At 36.2% G+C, this 20,273-nt stretch overlaps 2 protein-coding genes and 1 pseudogene across 3 annotated transcripts; 2 read left to right on the forward strand and 1 right to left on the reverse strand.

Annotated features, from left to right (window-relative positions):
• Positions 1-1,331: 1,331 nt before the first annotated feature.
• Positions 1,332-4,711, forward strand: LOC145605840 (putative disease resistance RPP13-like protein 1). The gene has a single exon (XM_081661901.1). It carries the CDS (start codon positions 1,436-1,438, stop codon positions 4,280-4,282), a length of 2,847 nt encoding a protein of 948 aa, XP_081518027.1. The 5' UTR covers positions 1,332-1,435; the 3' UTR covers positions 4,283-4,711.
• A 1,710-nt stretch (positions 4,712-6,421) lies between these two features.
• LOC145605470 (protein HOMOLOG OF MAMMALIAN LYST-INTERACTING PROTEIN 5-like) lies at positions 6,422-14,710 on the forward strand. The gene is made up of 6 exons (XM_081661527.1): positions 6,422-6,679; positions 6,808-6,908; positions 7,871-7,980; positions 12,411-12,486; positions 12,584-12,724; positions 13,762-14,710. The coding sequence occupies exons 1-6, from the start codon at positions 6,586-6,588 to the stop codon at positions 14,542-14,544; spliced, it is 1,305 nt and encodes a 434-aa protein (XP_081517653.1). The 5' UTR covers positions 6,422-6,585; the 3' UTR covers positions 14,545-14,710.
• Positions 14,711-16,362: 1,652 nt separating this feature from the next.
• On the reverse strand, positions 16,363-19,931 carry LOC145605839 (indole-3-acetate O-methyltransferase 1-like; annotated as a pseudogene). The gene is made up of 4 exons (XR_014105150.1): positions 19,638-19,931; positions 18,562-18,990; positions 17,685-17,953; positions 16,363-16,935 (listed from the first exon to the last, which is right to left on the reverse strand). The product of XR_014105150.1 is annotated as an indole-3-acetate O-methyltransferase 1-like (transcript).
• Positions 19,932-20,273: the final 342 nt, after the last annotated feature.

Here is a 20,273-nt window from a genome sequence, read left to right on the forward strand (position 1 = left end):
CTTCGTGGGATACCTTTCTTCAACATTGCCCACCAAAGTATCTCTCTTGGCACCTTGTCATATGCCTTCTCTAAATCAATAAAGACCATATGAAGATCTTTCTTCTTTACCCTATAAAACTCCATCATTTGTCTTATCAAATGGATTGCCTCCATAGTAGATCTCCCAGGCATAAAACCAAATTGGTTATCTGAAATGCTTGTGCATGCCCTCAACCTTTGTTCAATCACCCTTTCCCACAACTTCATAGTATGGCTCATAAGCTTAATTCCTCGATAGTTAGAACAATCTTGAGCGTCTCCTTTGTTTTTATAAACCGGGACCAAGGTGCTCTTCCTCCAATCTTGTGGGATCCTTGTAGCCGTCCATATCTTGTTGAAAAGGTTTGTTAACCAATCAATACCAATCTTACCCAAACACCTCCACACCTCTATCGGTACCCCATCAGGGCCAACCGCCTTCTTAGGTTTCATCTTCCTCAGTGCAATCTCCACCTCTACTCTCCTAATCCTTCGCACATACTCCATGTTGATTTCTTCATCACTCATAGAGGTATCTCCTATCACAACTCCATTACTTCCATTAAATAATTCATCGAAGTACCCCTTCCACCTGTCCTTGATGCCCTCCTCTTGCACTAGGACCATTTGGTTCTTATCTTTGACACACTTCACCATGCCAATATCCTTCCTTGCCTCTTGTCTTCTCTTTGCCATCTTATAAATGATCCTTTCTCCCTCCTTGGAATCAAGCTTTTCATAAACCTCCTGATATGCCTTTTCTTTTGCTTGGCGAACAGCTGCCTTTGCCTTACTCTTAGCCTCCTTATACGCTGCAAAGGTTTCATCACTCCTACATTTTCCTAAGGCTTGATAGCATTCCCTTTTTTGCTTAATTACTGCTTTCACCTCTTCATTCCACCACGAAGTATCTCTCTGTACCGAAGTTCTTCCCCTTACTTCCCCTAAGACCTCTTTGGCCACTCTTAGGAAACAGTTCTTCATTCGTAACCAAGTCTTGTCCGGATCCATAAGATTTACGAAATCGAATCGATTTGAAAAAAATGTCATAATGTCAGTGAGAACATAAGATTTACGAAATCGAATCGATTTGAAAAAAATGTCATAATTTCAATTCTGGTTAGTTGTATGTCCACACTCTAATTTAACTTACTAGTAATTCTGTGGTATATTTTTGAATTACACCACATTTGACTTAGATCAATTGATAGAGACAGATGCAAATTCGTAGGAACTTAACATTTGCTATTCAATACATTATTCATGTGAGGTCAATTTCTTGCGAGACTAATCGATTCGAGCCGAGCTTGTTGTTAGCCTTTTGTTTAGCCAATCTAACCCAACCTAAAACTAGATCAATCACTTCTGAAATTATCTTTTGATAAAAGAAATTCAGGTAATCTTTTGACATAGAAATGGACATTGGAACACTGCTATCTGTTGCTCAGACTGTGTTTGCAGCGTTGCAATGTCCGGAGCTCAAAAAGATGTGCTCAATTCTTGGCTACAAATCCCATCTTGGTGACCTTCAAGCCACTGTCTCCACCATCAACACTGTGCTCCGCAAGGCAGAGGCCAAGCGCGAGCTTAATGATGAAGAACAACTTTATGTTGAGGACCTCAAGGATGCAATCTATGAAGCAGATGATCTGTTGGACGAGTTTGTTACTCTGGTTGAGCAGAAGAAACTCACAGAGAGTGACAAGCTGGCGCGTTTCTTTTCTCTTTTTAAAGAGTTAGGTGTTGCTTACAAGATGTCTAGAGGGGTTGAGAAGATAAGGCGGAAGTTGGATGCTATTGCTTACAACAATCAGCTTAGATTTAAGCTTGATTCTGAGCCTGCCAGGAAGAGGAGGCCCGAGAGCGACTCTTGTGTGAATGCAGTGGATATTATTGGAAGAGAGGGTGACTTGGAGAAAATCATTGGTATGTTGCTTGATTCTAATGTTCAGCAAGATGTGTCTTTCATTACTATTGTGGGTATTGGAGGGTTAGGCAAAACTGCCCTTGCTCAACTTGTGTACAACGATCCAAGGGTCAAGAGTGCATTTTCGTTGAGGTTGTGGACTTGTGTCTCTGATCAAGATAGAAAAGAGTTAGACTTAGAAGATATTCTTGGTAAGATTTTGGCTTCAGTTACTGGCCGGAAGCATGAGGGGTCAACCATGGATTGGGTGCAAGGACAGCTTCGAAAAATACTAGCAGATCATAAATATTTGCTTGTTTTAGATGATGTATGGACTGAGATTCGCAATCAATGGTGTGCTTTGGTTAAGTACTTCATTGGAGGTCAAACGGGAAGTCGAATAGTGGTGACCACACGTTCGCAAAAAACTGCAGCAATTATAGGAGTTAGTTCAATGTATGAGCTACAAGGCTTGTCAAAGGAGGATTCATGGTGTTTGTTTGAAAGGACAGCATTTGGATCAAATCAATCAAACCTGCCAGATCATGACTTAGTCGAAATTGGCAGAGAGATTGTTGATTTATGTGCTCATGTCCCTCTTGCTATAAGAGTGATAGGAAGTCTGTTGTATGGTCAAGACAAGAGTGCTTGGAGGTCATATCAGAAGACGGGGTTAGCCAACATCAGAGAGGGTGAAAACGATATTATGCCCATATTGAAGTTAAGTTACCATAATCTCGAATCTCCACTAAAGAGTTGCTTCAGTTATTGCACATTGTTTCCCAAGGATTTTGAGATAGAGAAAGAGATGTTGATAAGCCTTTGGATGGCACAAGGCTATATTGTTCCATTAGATAAAAATCAGAGCATTGAAGATGCTGGTGAGGAATATTTTTCGACCTTGCTGAGAAGATGTTTCTTCCAAGACATCAGAATAGACGCATTTAATGAGATAATTACATGTAAGATACACGATCTCATGCATGACATGGCTCAAAGTGTCACTGAAAAGGAGATCTATGTAACAAACACCATTAGGGGCAACCTGGATAAAAAAATTCGCCATCTATCAGTTTCCAGTAGGAGGGAATATGGCAGATATTTCTTCAGTAAGAACCATATTCGTTCCTATCTTCATGTTGACCGAGGTGGTTTATTATTGAGCACGGTGGACCTGTTTTTCCTAGAGCCATTAGTAGCAAATTGTATGTGCCTAAGGGTATTAGACCTAAGTTGGTTAAAGATCAAGAAATTACCAGGCTCCATTGGTAAATTGTTGCATTTAAGGTATTTAGATCTCTCATATAATGTTGATTTGGAAATGCTTCCTAAGTCAATTACAAAACTATATAATCTCCAAACTTTTTTATTAACCGGGTGTGAGAAATTGAAAGAGTTACCAAAAGATTTGAGTAAATTGGTTAAGCTCAGGGTTTTGGATATAGATGATTGCTACCATCTGACTTATATGCCTCGGGGCATGGGTAAGTTGAGTTGCCTTCATAGGCTAAGCAACTTTATAGCGGGAGGAAAAGGTAGTAATTCAAGTTGGAAGCAGTGGTTTAGCGGGCTGGAAAATCTAAAGGCTCTAGAGAAGCTGAAGGGTGATCTTGAAGTCCAAATCAGATGGCCAAAGGATGCTAATAATGCTGTTAAGGAAGACTATACGAGGGATAGATTATACCTGAGGAGTAAGGAACATCTCAAGGCAATATGCTTTAAGTTCACTCATGAGGAGGGTGGTGGAAGTGTTGATGATGAGATGGCAGGAAGTTTGATGGAAGAACTGCAGCCGCATTCTAATCTGAAACGGTTAGAGGTGCAGGAGTACCATGGTGCGAGAATGCCTGATTGGGCAACCCTTCTTCCAAATCTTGTTCAACTTTGTCTTTTTCATTGTGGGGAGTTGGAATACCTGCCATTCCTGGGAAGCTTGTGTCATTTGAAAGTCCTCAAACTTTTAGGGTTGGATAAGTTGGAGTACATAGAAGTAAATACTTCATTGACTAATTTTAGTTTCATGCCTGCATCCCAATTGGTGTGTACAGAGGAGCTATCACTCTTGCCCTCTCTTAAGTTACTTTGGTTAAACAATCTGCCGGAGTTCAAAGGTTGGAGGAGAGCGGTAGTAGGTCTGGGAAATCATCATCGTACTCAAGTTACTATTGATAGCAGCAACAGCAACAAGGCACAATGGCAGTTACTACCGTGTCTTTCTCAAGTGAGGTCATTGGAGATTAGAAGGTGCCCAAAACTGACATGTATGCCAGTGTGTCCTAGGGTGGATAATCTATATATATACAAGTCCAATGATATACTAAATGAGAAATATATACGGAATGGGATGCGAAATTAGAAGATGCTGCTCCATAAATTCAGTTGCAGTTGTGTTCCTGTGTGCAATTGAGGGTAATTGGCATAAACAATGTGGCATGGCTAAAATTGTTTCCCATGGAGGTGCTTTTCATAGCTGCTCGTTTGAACGTTTGCAGTATACACTCTATACAACCTTTGTAAGTCTTCACATTTATCTGTTGGGCAGTAAATCTGAGCTAGTCCAAAACAAATGCTTGTACATTGTTTCATTTGTTTGTCATTTCAATCATTTGCTAACAGTAACCTTTTTTTTTTCGCTCTCTTTGATTTCTGTGATTTAAAGGGATAGTTTTTGTTTTTGAATTATAGTTTTCTTTGTATTTTTTTGTTGACGATTTCTGTAGTGGTAGTAAATTATCAAATTGCAACCCAAATTTAATAATCGGGGCCTCAAGGGGTGAAAACTGTGAAATTGAAACTACATACATCTTATACGAAGTACATTGTTAGGATCTTCTGTATGTGCTATCTTATATGCCCTCTATACAGAGCTAGGTGTACCCGAACACCTTAAGCTATGTACATTGTCCATGCTTTGATGTATATTGGCTGAATATACTAATTTGGCCTCTTAATAATTAAGAGTTTTGCATACAAGCAAAAGTAGCAGATAAGTTTATCTGCAAAAGATGTAGAGAAAATAGACTTATTTAAAAAAAAAAAAATTTAGCCTAATCCTACAGTTTAAAGTACAGTATATTTTAGCTAGATAAAAGAGCTGTTGGATCTCTTGATTCCAGTAGGGCAGTGAATAGGAATCACTTGAGACTTGGGTTTAAAAGATGTTTCCTACAAATCAGAGTTTAGTGTATCAAACAAGACAGCCGTCAAGTATTAAGTGCTACTTTAGGTGACACTATGTATTGGCTTCTGGCTTGTGTCTTGCATTTTCTCGTCTTTCCCTTTCTTTGCATCAGCAATTTCCGCATAGCCAGAACTGTTTTTTATCTATTTATTTATTTATTTTTTTTTTTTTAAGCAATGGTTGATATAGCTTAGGTTTCCAAGTGAAGTGCTGATTTCCATTTTTGGAGACAGACAATGACTCTAAATTTGTTTGGTTTCTTGCTGTTGATTTACTTGTTACAGTTGCAATAAGCCAGTAACATACAATTAAAGAAGCTACCAATTTTTGCAACATGCTTTATTGCTTTCAATCTTTACCTGAGTGACTGACTCTTACCTACTCTTATATCTTTGTGACTTCTATTGGTTTCTGGTGTGTGTGTGGGTTTTAATTGTACAGGAAATTTCTAGTAACAATTTTTTTCCAAGACTAATTGAATGGTTTAATTTAGTCAGGAAATTAGAGACTGAAAATCTGATTCTGGTTCCAAGCTTAAGAATTGAAGCTGCATGGTGAGTAGATGGAATCTATTTAAACTTCAGATTTATGAATGGGACACTGACAATTGAGACCAGACTTCGTACTGATGGCTCTAAATCATCAATGACCTCAGTTACCCTTTACAAGGCAAATATGTGTTGTGATCACAGAGCTTTGTGAGGGATTGTTATCAAGAAATGACAATGCATGACGAGTACATACAAGGAGTATATCAACACTTCGGATACATGGAGTATATCAATACTGACAATTGTGAGCAGAATTGGTATTGAGGGCTCTAATTCATCAATGAGCTCAATTAACGGATCAAATGTGTGTTACATTTATAGCACTCCGTATGTTTTAATGAGAAGATGTTATGACAGTGCAAGTAGTTTTGTGGCTGTATTTTTTCTTTTTTAAAATTTTGAAAGAACCCTATTGGACATTAGGTCTAGGCTAATGAATTAGGCCCTTTTGGAAAGATGGGGAAGGGGGGTAAAGGAATCTCCACCCTAAAGTACCTCTATTGAGTAGTTTTTTTGACGAAGTCAAAACTCTATCCTCTCTAAGGGAAAAAAAAAATATTACTTCGTAGGCATACAAAATACGGAGTATGTATTTTTTTTTAATTTAAAAAAGATAACAAATATCCAAACCCGCTTTCCAACTCATTAGCCACCTAATCCATTCCGATCAACCCATAGCCCCAGCCAACCCGGAAACTAATTCGAGCCAATCCCATGTGAATATTCTCCGATCCCAGCCTATAACGGCCCCGGTGACCACTTCTAATTACAATACACCGTCGTAACAAAACTAACAAGTAACAAGTCCAAAATTGTTTCTTCCTTAAGGAAACTTCCTAAGATTGACAAAATAAAGCTCGACGCTTTCAAATTTACAAATTTATTCTCTCCTTCAATCTTCTTCCCTGAAACTAATCAAGCTCAGCAATGGCGAGCGACAATGAACCCGCGAAGCTGCTACTACCCTATCTTCAACGCGCCGATGAACTCCAAAAGCACGAACCTCTCGTCGCTTATTACTGTAATTTTCAAATTTCCTTTTTAATCACCTTAATTGATCTCATTGTTACTCGAAAACCCTAATTTTTTCGCTTAATTGTATGAAATTTCATCATTTTTGGTGTTGATTTTGCGGAATTTGATTGATAGGTCGATTGTATGCGATGGAACGAGGGTTGAAGATTCCTCAAAGCGAGCGTACTAAGACTACTAGCTCACTCCTTATTTCTCTCATGAAACAGCTTGAAAAGGTGCGAGTTTTCTCGATCTTGATGTTTTTGTTCATCCTTTTGATCAATTTTGCAATTTTTGAGTGTTAGTGTTGAGTAATTTTGGTTGATCATGTTGCTGGAATTGATGAGAACTAGGTTATGAATGTATGAATTCTAGGGGGTAGATATATTTCTGTTTGATGTTTTCCACTCTTTTTTGTGATATATATGGCTGGATTGTTGGCCTTTTTCCAAGTTGAAGTTATAGTCGAGAGAGATGAGACTGCTTATTTGAAATTTTGGGGCTTTGCTGCAAGCAAGAGCTTTAATTGAGGCATTTAATTAGCAGTGTTGTTTGAAAGTATATTGTATGATTGTGATATTTGTGAATTTGGATGTGATTATAGATCATAAGAAATATTCTTCAAAAAAAAAAAAAAAAAAAGAACAAAAAAAGATCATAAGCAATAGCACGAGGCCCTTACAATAATAACGTTCAGCTATGTAGCAAGGAACTGGCTTGGGTTTCAGCAATGGGAAATCTTTAGGCTTACCTATTTCCGGCTGCGTTAGCATGGGTATAGTGTGGTTTTAGAAATGATTATGGGTTTTGGAAGTGGAGAAAGTTCATGTTCCAGGAGTTTTTGTGCTTTCTAGCTGCTCGATTTTGGTTGCTTTATAGTTGCATTGCATCATGTTAGTGGTATGTACACAACCTCTGAGAACATGCCTAGACACATCAACATATAGTTGCATCAAAGTATAAACTTTATTCTAATATAAGTCAAAACATGCCTAGATACGTTCTTAAATCATTTTGATTTTTTTTTTTTAATCAAAATTTAACTAAATGAAATTACAAATCTAGAATAGCTTAGATCTTTTAAAAGGAAAGAAAATATGGTTCCATAGTCATTGATTGTGTTTTTTTTGCAAGAATCTCATCTTACCATTACTCAGTTTGGTGCTGGCTTGTGCTGATATGCATGCATATTTTTCAGGATAAGAAGTCGTTGAAGTTGGCACCTGATGACCACTTGCACTTAGAAGGTTTTGCTCTAAACGTATTCTCGAAGGCTGACAAGCAAGATAGAGCTGGGCGAGCCGACATGTATGATTTTATGTATTTTAATTTTAGTTTGATGGTTTTCTGATGTTTTCTTGTGGTTCTCATCTTCTCGTTAACCTTTTAAAGAGTTTGTGTTCATTTTTATTAATTATTTATTCATATTCACGTGTTTGAGGTTTCACCCTGGAAAGTTCCCATGGTTTAGGTCCTTGCTGTTGTGGTTTCTGTATTATTGTGCATTTTCGTTATTCTATAACTTAGTTCTATATTAGGCTTATCCCAACTTATAAAACTATCAAACTATAATCTAAGCTACTTACACTTAAATTATAATGCAAGTAATATCGATTTATGGTGCATGCTTACAGTTTGGTCTAATAGAGAAATATGTATATGTGCTTATTCTGTATTATAAACATTAAATCTATTGAAATATGAGCCAGTTTATGATGCCAGTTGCTGCCTTGTGATATGCTCAAGGATGCTCATGTTGCATCAAGTGAATTTAGGGTTTTAAATCTTGGTTAAGATCATGACCCTCAATATTGCAGTAATGGTCGTAGATCATGGAAATATACTTCTATGCAGTGTCATTTAAAGGGTTGGTGGTTGACATAGAATAACTTTCATATTAGTTAATTGGTTGTTTATTTTATTTATCAACCTGTATGTGTCAGCCATATAGGTTCTTTGTAAGCTGCATCTGCTGATATTTTGTTTCTTGGGCTATATTAGTTCAGTTAGCTGAGAAATAATTTGTATTGCCAAGATGTTGCATATCAGCTTTGATTCAAAACCATGAGCTATACATGATAGCTTATGCTTCTTAAAGGTTTCATATTTGGGACTATTCATTTTAAAACTTTTGGAAAAGAGAGTAGAAGAGAGCGCGTCAATACTGAAGAAGACCTCATCTACTTTGAGTAGCTTGGTCGAATGAAAGACACTAATTTGTTATAGAAAAGTTGGAAGTGTGGAACATGGATGATTTAGGTGGTGTTAGAATAAGAAGTGTTCTCTTTGGAAAAAAAAAAAGACATGACGTTATGGCTGGTTGACAAAGTAAATGTACCATGGGACAGCTTGTTTAGAGTGAAATTGGAGGAATTGATCCTTAGGAAAGAAGAGCATAGCCGAATTTTCAAATTAATTTGGGCTAGATAGGGATAGGGGTAGAAATCATAGTAGCTCTCCAAGTATGGATGTGAAAAGGAGGACCTTTCAGAGTAAATTAAATTGAGTATTTTGCACTGTTTAGAGCTCAAGAGGCTTTTCTAGAGGAGATCCATTATACAGAAGGGAATGGATATTTGATACAGTGGACTTAAAAGAGTTGGAGCAATATTTATGGTGCTGTTAGTGCTTGGCTTGAAAGACATTTACAGATTACAAATTTACAGGACCATGTGTTGTATTTAGCATACAAGGCTCTTAGTTTGCAAAGGCATTTTTGTTGATGGTTGTACGTCGATTCATGCTCCTTCGATCTGCAACCTTTGCCTCTTAAATCTCCTTTTATCGTCTTCCAAACATTCCACACTCAGCTTACACCCTAGGAGGCTTAACAGAACTCAGAGATCATCAATGTAGTTTCTCATTTTTGCCCTTATCTGCATGCCTAACATCTGTATAGAAGATCTGTGGCTGCTTGGGTTAATGCATTATAAGGTTCAGATTGTCTTTTGACTTTGTGCTTTGGATTTTTGTTACTGGTCTTTTGAGTTGCATCAGGTCCTCAGCATGCATGACTTGATCCCTACAACTGTACCATTACTGTCTCCTCTTTGAAGGTTTGAATTCATCCTGGCCACACTTTCTTGAGATGTGATATAAAATGTTGATGATGGGCTTTCAAAATTGTAATTTACCTTCAACCCAAATCAGAGGCTTAAGTCATAACTAAAATATCAAGTCTGAAGGCTGGTGAAAACCTTTAAATTAAAATCATAAAGAATTTGTCTAGCTTCAAGTAACTCCCATGGTCTCTTGTGTTCCATCTTGGCCATCAGGATAATCACCATCCATGAAGTGGATGGGGTTTTTGGTTTATTAGGGAAGGTAAATTTTTGTTGACATTCTAGTTTTTGCTTTTGGTGCTGGTGAACTGCCATCTTTGGTGGTGGCATGAGATCTGAGGAGTAGAATTTCAATTAGATGCTTTTGGCGAGAATTTTGTGGCGTGGGAAACCTCTAGGGCTGCAAACAATTCGGGCCGAGCCGAGTTTTAGTCTGTTCGAGGCTTTGAGCTAAGCTTGATAAAAAATATTTGTGTTCGAACTATCTTGAGCTTGAACATGCTTTTAAAAATCTTGTTCGAGCTAGGCTCGTTAAAAAATTGGCTTGTTCAAGCTTTGTTCATGAACATACTCGTTTGCATTTCATGTTTAAGTTCGAGCTTGAACGGATCTAAATCGGGTTTGATTAAATAAACGAGCCGAAATTTATCATTAAAAATATGATTTCTTTCAAATCTTGACACATCCATTTAATTTTATATAAGATATTCACACCCCTAGAAACCTCCCAGGGTATCTGTCTTGATTGTTTTTAGAAGTGACAAACTGAGTGATTTTACTAATGACTAGCCCCTTAATGAATGAATAACTTCGAGACTCCTTTTCAGTTGTAAAGCAAGGAAAAAACACACTATTATAAAACGATTAGTATTAAAGGTCGGATTATTAAAAAATAATCGAAAGGTGGGATTATTTTGGGCGGACGAGACAAAGGTCGGATTATTCTGGGCAATTTTCCATTATAGAAAGGAATGTTAATTGCAGATGCCATATGATAAACAAGAGAGTATAATTTAAATTCAAGTTATTCAACTGTAGATTAAATGAATTGGATGATTTTGGAGGGAGAAAAGACTGGTATTGCTAGTGGTTTTTGGATGGGGAAGAGAATTAATTGATGTGGCTCTTTGATTTCATGGATGATACTATTCTATATCAATTATGTTTTGGAAAATTTGAAGAGTGATTAACTTTCTTGAATTTTTTTTTGGGACCTAAATATGGTTTAAATGAATGTCTTTGGGAGATAAAGTAAGGATGGATTTCTTTGGGGAATAAAGTAATCTAAAGAACAGGGCTCATTTTTTGTTGGGAGATCATTTCAGGGATTTTGAAGTCTTGAGCTTCTGTCGGTTGTGGTTGAGAGGTATGAAGAATTGTGAAGGCTTCATTATGTTTGGAAGAGAAAAGAGCTTACCTAGTGGGCTTGGACCTTGTCTCCAAATCCTATGAGGCCCAAAGAAGAGGGAAGATAAATTGGCTTTATGGAATTCTCTTGTGTTTGTAGTAGCAATTCCTTATACATATAAACACGTCTTTCATTTTTATTTTTCTTTTTTTTAGAATTTTCTTGTTTATTCATGCACTTACCTCTACATATATATGGTGGAAAAGTTGTATTTAGAATTTTCATTCTGGAGAAATGCTTATGATAAAGAACTGGTTGAGCATTCTAGTTTTTGACTTCACTTCTTATAAATCTTCATAGAGATGGCATATTTCCTTTTCTGCTTTATTTTTTCTACGAGAACTAACTTAAGCCATTGTTTGCCTCTCTTATATGCTTGTCTGCAGTGTCAAATTCAATTGATTGTCTAAGGCCTTAAAGTGATTGAGAGCTTTTCTTTGCTCTGTTTCCTTGTAGAGAGTCAATAGCAGTTATAAGCTGCGGGTTTCTAGAACCAATAATGTACATCTTTTTCACGTATGCAGCATGCATCTTACTTGCAATGAGACATTAAGCCGTTTGTTTTCACACTCCAAGCTAGCTATCTTCTTGTAGCAGCTGACCTGTACAACTACTTGGAATCAGTGGGGGTCTGTCCTGCTGTTGTCTAAAAGCACTTGCATGTTTGTTATCTGAGTTTCAGAAAGCAAAGGGCGGACAATCTTTGATGGTCTGTTTTTTTGGCTATCTTGTGGATATATGATTGGTGAAGAATGATAGAATCTTTAGTTACTGGATATCTAGTCAAACTGTGTGGGAAAGTCTAGTTAACCTATGCATTCCTTGTTCACTTCACCGAGCTTGCCCTGGAATGTCCTCTTTTAGTTGGGATTTTCTTAAATCCTAATCTGAAATAATTTTTGTGTTTGAAAAGGTAAAATGATTATTATCAAAGGAGGTTATAGAGTCATTGAAGTTAAGTAAAACTGTTGTAGTCAAGATTGTGGTCAAAATTAGTTCAGTGTTTGAATGTATGACTTATCCAATAACAATAAACTTAAATCTCCTTGTGTTTCAGGACCCCACTGCAATAATAGAGAGTGGGCTAATTCCTTTTTCGATTTTGTTATGTTCCGTATGATAGTTCAATGCTTGCCTCCCTGTCCTTTATTTATCTTCACTTCCTCCTCTTCCCTCTCAATCAGAAGTGGAAAATACATCTTAACAAATTATTGATGAAGGTCTTGTTGGAAAGTATGTCAAATGCTAATATACTGAATCTGATGCAGAAATACTGCAAAAACTTTTTATGCTGCGAGCATCTTCTTTGAGATTTTGAATCAGTTTGGCACAATTCAACCTGACGTAAGTTTCTTACTTTGTGGTAACTTCTTTTCCTGCATTTTAAAAATCCAGTCTTTTGTTGTACTATTTAATTTAAATTTCCTTTTCTGCTAAACAGCTTGAGCAAAAGCAGAAGTATGCAGTGTGGAAAGCCGCTGATATAAGGAAGGCTCTAAAAGAAGGAAGAAAGCCAGTTCCAGGTCCTCCTGGTGGTGAACAAGATTTATCTGCTCCATCTAGTGCTTCAAGTGGTGAATTTGTAAGATCCCAACTTGTCACACATTGTTATTTCAGTGCACCCATGTTTTTTGTTAGTATTCTTAATAAAGTTACAGCAAGTTGTGTTGTTAAAACATGATTTAAAGCATTTGAGTCATTGCTGATGTAGTGTATGGTGATAAGCCAAGTATTGTCATGTCATGAAGGAAGTCCTTACAACTACTAATTTTCACTTTCATTTTTTTTTTATTTTGACTTTAATTACCATAATAATATATTACTCTCGATCCAAGCTCAAATAAGAGTTAATAAGGGTTATCCAAATCCAAGTTCAGTTAACAACTACAATGAGTATCAAAAGTTCAGACAAGTGAAAAGAAAATCAGATGAATAGAATGCACCTAATACGGCGAGAAGTCAAGTATTACGGTGAAAGAAGGTTTTTTTTGCTTCCCTTGTCAAGGGATAAAAGTTTTGCTGATTTTGTCTTTTCCTAGGAATGTACATAGATTTACAAACCCTGTTGGAGGTTTAACGCAAACCAATAACACTCAACTTTTGTTGGACCAATTTCTGATTGGGATTATTGCCTGTTGATAGCCAAATTGTACTTCGGTAATCTGTAAAGTGGACTTTTTGTGTGGGAAATATGCTTTAAAATATTACTTCCTCCGTTTTCTTTTACTTGCAACACAGCCTTGTGGCACGTGTTTTGAGGTCGGGTTTATGTAATGTAAACGGACAAATTTTTCATTATAATTTTTACACATGATACTTAACCCTATTCTTATTTTCGTGTAAAAATTATATTGATAAAATCGCTCGTTTACCCTCACTAATCATCTCCTAAAACTGTGTACTTAATAGGTGTGTTGCAAGTAAAAGAAAACGGAGGAAGTATATCTGAAGCTTTTTGATAAAAAGTTTGGCGTTCATTTAACATGATTTTTGCTGTTTTGATTTACTAGGGATACATCTATTGACGCATCAAATATATGTATCCAGTGACATTGAATTTCTATTGGTATTATTTGTACTTAGATTCTGAGTTTATAAACTTCTAATTGTTTTTCACAGGATGTTGACCCAAGGCAGACAGGACATGATATCAGTCCGGGTCCAGAACTGGACCGAATGCCCTCTGCTCATTTTCCTGATGGTATGAGGAGGCAGCCTTCCAATGAAGGCTTGCCATCACCTCCATCTTTTCCGAGTGGTGATTATCCTTCCCAAAGAGCTGATTATCCTTCTCATGATATCCAATCTGGTCCTGGTTTTGGAAGGCCAGAGAACCCTACTTCCCACAGTGCTGATTATCCTTCTCATGATTACCCATCTGGTCCTGGTTTTGGAAGGCCAGAGAACCCCACTTACCCTCAGCCATATCAGAGTCAATCTTATCCGCAAGAACCTCAACATCTACCACAGGTTCCACAAAATTATCATACTCAGGACGTTCCAGCACCCTTAAACTATCCTAACTTTCAGTCATACCCAAGTTTTTCAGAAAGCACTCTCCCAGCTGCCCCATCACACCAGCCATCTTTTTATCAAGGTTCTGATGCTTCATATTCACATCAGTCTAGCCCATCAGTAACGAACTATGCGTCAGCTCCTCAGTACAGTTCTAGCGGAAGAAATGGAGTTGTACAAGATGTCCCAACCAGTGTTCAGACTCCAACCAGTGCGCAGACTTTCCATTATGATAGTAACTACCAGCCCTCAGCTGACAAAATTGCCGAAGCACATAAGGCAGCAAGATTTGCTGTAGGGGCATTGGCATTTGATGAGGTGCCTGTTGCAGTTGAACATCTCAGAAAAGCACTCGAGTATCTGACAAATCCTTCTGCAGGTCAGTAGGTTTGCTGTTTGACACTACCAATATGATTTGGCTGTGATGATGTTTCTTGTTGCATCCTTGTTTTTTTTCTAATGGATTGAGTTGTAAATGTTACTGGATATGTCAATGAGCAATTGCCTTTACCCCAGATACATGATGTGAATGAAAATTATGTTTGCTTTCGAAGTGTGTACTCTTGTCTTATAATTTAATGGTTGGGTTGAGATTGCAGGGGTACTATCATGAAATCTGAAAATGCCCTACTTATTGGGTTGCATGATTCTCTGATCTGTCTCCTGTCTAATAAGACAGAGACACATAATCAAATTGTGTCCTTGCTGCTTCTACTTTACCCTTTGAAACCATTTCTGAATGTCGAATCAGACACTGTGCTAATTATTTGCCAAAAGTACATTAGAAGGGACAGTCCAATTTTAAAAAATTACATGATTACATGCATTTTAATACTGTTTACTTTATTTCCTTCAATGATTTACCATTTTGGTTTATCCATACATGACACAACTTTTCAGCGCTTGCACAACCTTTTTGCTTCAGTTTTTTAGCCTGGTTTTATCCACAAACACAAGCACTTATGCTGCGCCCTTTTGTGTTTCAGCATGATTTGTATAAACATGATCCATAGTAGTGATTTCACCCTAGAAATGAAAACCTTGTACTAGTTGTTTCATTCATCAGATAATATATTTCATTGCTATTCGTAGAAACATGAGTCATCTTTACTTAAACTGAATGATGTTAAAAACCTCGTTTTCAGTGATGTTATGATTTATATTATGATGCAGAAACGTTATTAATGCTAATATGCATTGCTTATGATGATTTCTGATTTTTTTTTTACTTCTTCTAAACCCTATTCAGCTCTTGATACTTGAGGAAATTAGTAATTTTCTGTTTTTTTTTTTTTTTTTTTTTTTCTTTGTAAAAAACCCACTTGAGCAAGTACCAGAATTATGGACATCTTAACAAGTATAGAAGAGAGAGTAGTTACTCTGCAGATAGTTGTGGTGATTGGTTCAATCGACCCAACCAGGCTTAGACCCACCTGCCAACCGGCCTGAAATTGTTCCACAAATTCAGCTCAATAGCTGTGGTAAATGACTAAATGGTTGTGTTGCTCCAACTGAAGTTAAACCGACCTGCTGTGTGGGCTGGAATCGTTCCACAAATTTAGTTCAGTCTACACCTTCCTTGTCAGGGCACTAATCGACTTGTGTCTGTAAGACTAACCATAAACTATGTAGATCCTGTGTCTTATTTTGCTCACTTGACCCAAACTTTTACCCGCGACTACTGGAATAACCAAGCCAAATGCCGTAATTCTACTTGTATCACTATAATAGATCACATTTTTCTTTACTCGGGTATAGGACATTTGCCTCACTACTTGCATCCTACTTCTCTTACATGATTATTGGAGATAATTTAAGATAATGTTATGAACAAATAAAGTCCCAAAATGTATTAGAAAGTAATATTCTTAATCGTCCATTGTTAGTCTAATCAGTATGAATATGTGAATTTTGGATCCTCGTCTTTGTACACAACTAACTAAAGTTATGTTTGTGACGTTAACCAACTCCTTTTCGTACTAAACATACCATAAAGTTTAGAGCGTTAGACATATATGCACCCGAGTGCACTTAGCTTTCTCTACTAAAGGCTAGTTGTTGCTCATAAGAGGTTAAATTAGCTCCAAATGACTAGGATAACAATCTTGTAAGTGCACTGATATGCATAATACAAAGTAGATTTTGCACATAAAGTTGACATGAAGTCATGAACATATGTAATTTTTTTTTTTCGTGGTTAATACTCTTCAAATACTCTACGTAGATTGAAAAGGCTAAAAATAAAGGCAAAAGAAATGAAAAAGTAAACAAACAAAGAATACACAAGATTAGATCAACTCAACTAAAACCTACAGTTGTTTTGACTTGGATCATCAGTCAGCAAAGACCCACCTAAAACCTCCCTTTCTACTGCCTTTTTTGAACTAATTAGATATTCTTCAAAGTAGTCATTGATTTTTGGTTTGAGCAAAAAGAAAGGGAGGCAACAATGTGGAAAAACTGAAGTTGTTCTAGTAGCTCATTTGCATGGTTTGTAGCTCGGTTTTCCACCCTTAGAAAGAGCTCATCGCCTAGCTTGTCACCTATGTGAGCGTCGACAAGGACCCCACAAACACTCTGGCAGCTGTTGGCAAAGGCTTGACCTACCTCGGTTGGGTCATCGGGGTGGCTCACCACCAAGGGGCTTCCACCCCTAAACACTTCTAGCTTGTTTATGGCAAATGAGCCATTGGCTTCTACTACTTCCCTGAAGTCTTGTAAACTTGGTGCATAGACTGGAATATTGAAGCTGTCACGTTTTTCGCTAGTTATAAGACCCTGTAGTATTAAAGAAATGTGCAGATGAAATTAAAATACAAATAACATGTGTGACAATTGAAAAATATTATCTCTCCCCCTCAGAAGAAAAAAAGAAAAAAAAAACACTTATATTATGAGTAAAATATTTAAGAAGTATTGCACATAGATGAACTAATTTGACTGTGCCTTTTTTTTTTTAACAAATTTTTAGTGCACTTGAAACTTGAAAGTATAGTATATGAGGACACATAATTAAGATTGTATGTTTGAAGTTTTAAATCTATATTGTTAACATAAATTGAGTAATAAATATTAGATCAAGTTGCCAAAAAGCTTGTACAAAAACATGTCATCATATTAACATTCGACAATATGATTAAAAGATAAACGAATGAATTGAAGCTTATTATTAGGTAAAAGCACAATAAAATTATGCGAGAACATTTAACAGCTGTCGATGCGTTAATATAGAACATTATTCATGATTGTCAAATGGTAGATTCTTCTAACAACCTTAGTTATCATCTTAGCTAACATACAATGAACCTTTCAATTTCCCAAACAAAAGCCAAAAAATTGCCATTTTGATCAAATAGTGCTTTTTAGGGATGTTAGGGTAGGCATGATTCCAAAGAAAAAGAGATAATATGCATGGTTCTTTGATAATAACAAGGAAAAATAAATGCATATAATAATCATGATTTTTGTATAGCATGCAATGGTTATGAAAATCTAGTAACTAGTATAGTTAAAACTTTGTAATTTACCTCTTGGACAAGTTCATTCCATGCATCTTGAAAGTGGGTCCCAAAGAGAAGGCCAGCCCCACCTTGGTCAGTGGGGTCCATTGAAGTCCTTCCTAAGCAAACAAGGAACATGGACCCACCTCTCTTCATTTCAACTGCTCTTGCCCTTAAGAATCCAGCCAAATCTGTTTGGAATTGCTTTTTGTAAGCATTTGCTATTATCTCATTTGATCCATGAATAAATATTCTTCCTATCCCTTTGACCTCTTGTCTAATATACTCTCTGGAATCTGCAATATTTCATGCAAAAACTACTTATTTACAACATCTGATACAATAAAACATTTAATAACATGACAACTAAATTCGAACATAAATGAATTTTGAATCTACATAACCATGTAGTAATTATAATGAAGAAATAATAATGTTCTCCTATAATAGCAAATATAATTTTGGCTAATCTCTTGTTTTGAATGATGTTTAGATTAAAACAAAAAAATGAAGTTATTATTACCCTTTTTAACCTAAGAATTTTATTAGATAAATGATAAGTCTCCCTTTTATTCTATTACTGTTGATATTAACTATGCTAATTACTGTTTTACAGTGTCTAACTAGATGTTCAAGATTGTCATTAGCTTATGCCAAAGTTATGGCTCACATTAGCTTAATGTATAAGCTACAGTTACATTAACATAAAGTAATTATTCATTTCACACTTACTTTGATATTTTTTGTGAGACAATCACCGTCAAAGTAACACAAATATTAATTAATTAAAAAAACAGACGAAGTAATTTTTATAACACTAGAATTAAAGTTAGGTCTCGATATTAATCTAATTCTAATATAACATGAAATTTTCTCTAGGAAACATAGGTTATAAGTTATATACCTGAGATAGCCAGTGCAAGGAAAATGCCGAGTGAAAAACATCAATAGACCTCGCCGGGAAAAGGCGACGGTAGAAACTACCGGGAACCCCGGCAGCAAAGTAGGATCGATGCTTATCAGCAGCCAAGCACTCCTCCATGCTACCACCTCCCTCACCATCATAGGGGTAGTAGTTAGGAAGCAGTTGAAAGAGGGTGTTAAAGTCATTGGATGGAAGGTCAGAAAAGAAGGCCGAGAACTCGGGTGGCTCATAACCCGAGGCCTCGTACCGCTTTGCCATGTGGTTAACCATCACATCGACGATGTAAATGGTGTTGGAACCACATGAACATCCTAGGTCAACCACCACAAAGGGCGTGCTTGGTGGTCCTAGTTGCACCCTGTCTAGGGCCTCTCTTAGGAGGTGTAACATTGATTTTGCATGTTGTGCCTAAAAAAACACAAACAAAATAAAATCTTGTGTTAGCATATTTTATGTGACAAATGAATCAAGATGACTTTAATTATATAGTAACAACGTTTATTTAATTATTTATAATAATGAAATTTTTTGTCTCACAAACAATATCCTTTGCCGCAAATAATAAGAAACGAGTTATTACTAATGTTTTTATTGCAATGTATTTAAAGAAGCGCAAAATTTAGTACAACAAATATAATGTAACGTATAAAAGAAAGATTTGATACGTGAATATACAGTAAGTTCAAAACTTGAAAAGGTAAAGAGGGACAAAGGAAAAATCCTTAAACCTCTCTAAATTGTCAAAGATTATCAATTGCGTAACTAATTGATGTATTTTAGGAGAACATGAATAAATCAGTTATGGTATAACAAAAAAATCTAACAATACAACGTCAAAATAACGTTATAATTTTATTTTTTTAAATTTCTTTTTGTAAATCTTTTCAAATAACTCAAAAATTACTGATAAATAAACAGAATACATCATTAATATGAATTGTAATCGATCTAATAATAATCATGCTTAATCTACTTATGACATAGCAATAACAAACGTTATTTACTTAAATATTTGTGATTTAAATGATAATATGAAAAATGAAAAGATATAAAACCTGAGCTTGTGAATTATTGGCATAGCTGGTTTGATCCTTGCCACCTTTCATGCACAACATCTTCTCAAGTTTCATATTAGAAACCATCACATTCTCTCCTTTATGAGACATAGCTAATCGATCGATCGAGTTTACAACCAAATTTAATGTTAAATTTCTCAAAATTATACAACTGAGGATCAATGAATGAAAGAGGGTGATATATATTGTTGTTGTTTTTTTTTGTTGAACTATAATTGTGTAGTGTGGTTAGAATAAGGCTAGAAATAGTATATATGAATAAGTGAATAACCAAATAAGGAAGAAAAGGAGTGTGGGAATGAGAGAAGGTAAGAATGAAAACTTGTGCTGTAGTTTGGTCTATTTATAGGAGTGAAAAAGTTGATATGTGGGAGAAAATTTGAAGATAAAGATAAGCTTGCCATTTGGGTTACTACTTTTGGGGTATTTATGTTGCGCATGGGGTCTAATGTGTGAGCAATTATCGTCTGATGCTGGTGACATTGTCTCGCACTAATTTAATTATTCTCATACATTAATTAAAAAAAAAGTAGTTTTAAAAGCGAATGAATTCAAAAATAGTAATCGATGTATAAGTTGATATTTGATTTCACGTCTTGGGTATCATCTTGACAA

Source organism: Chenopodium album, chromosome 22 (genome assembly GCF_948465745.1).
Source record: "Chenopodium album chromosome 22, dcCheAlbu1.1, whole genome shotgun sequence".
Classification (NCBI taxonomy): Eukaryota; Viridiplantae; Streptophyta; class Magnoliopsida; order Caryophyllales; family Amaranthaceae; genus Chenopodium; species Chenopodium album.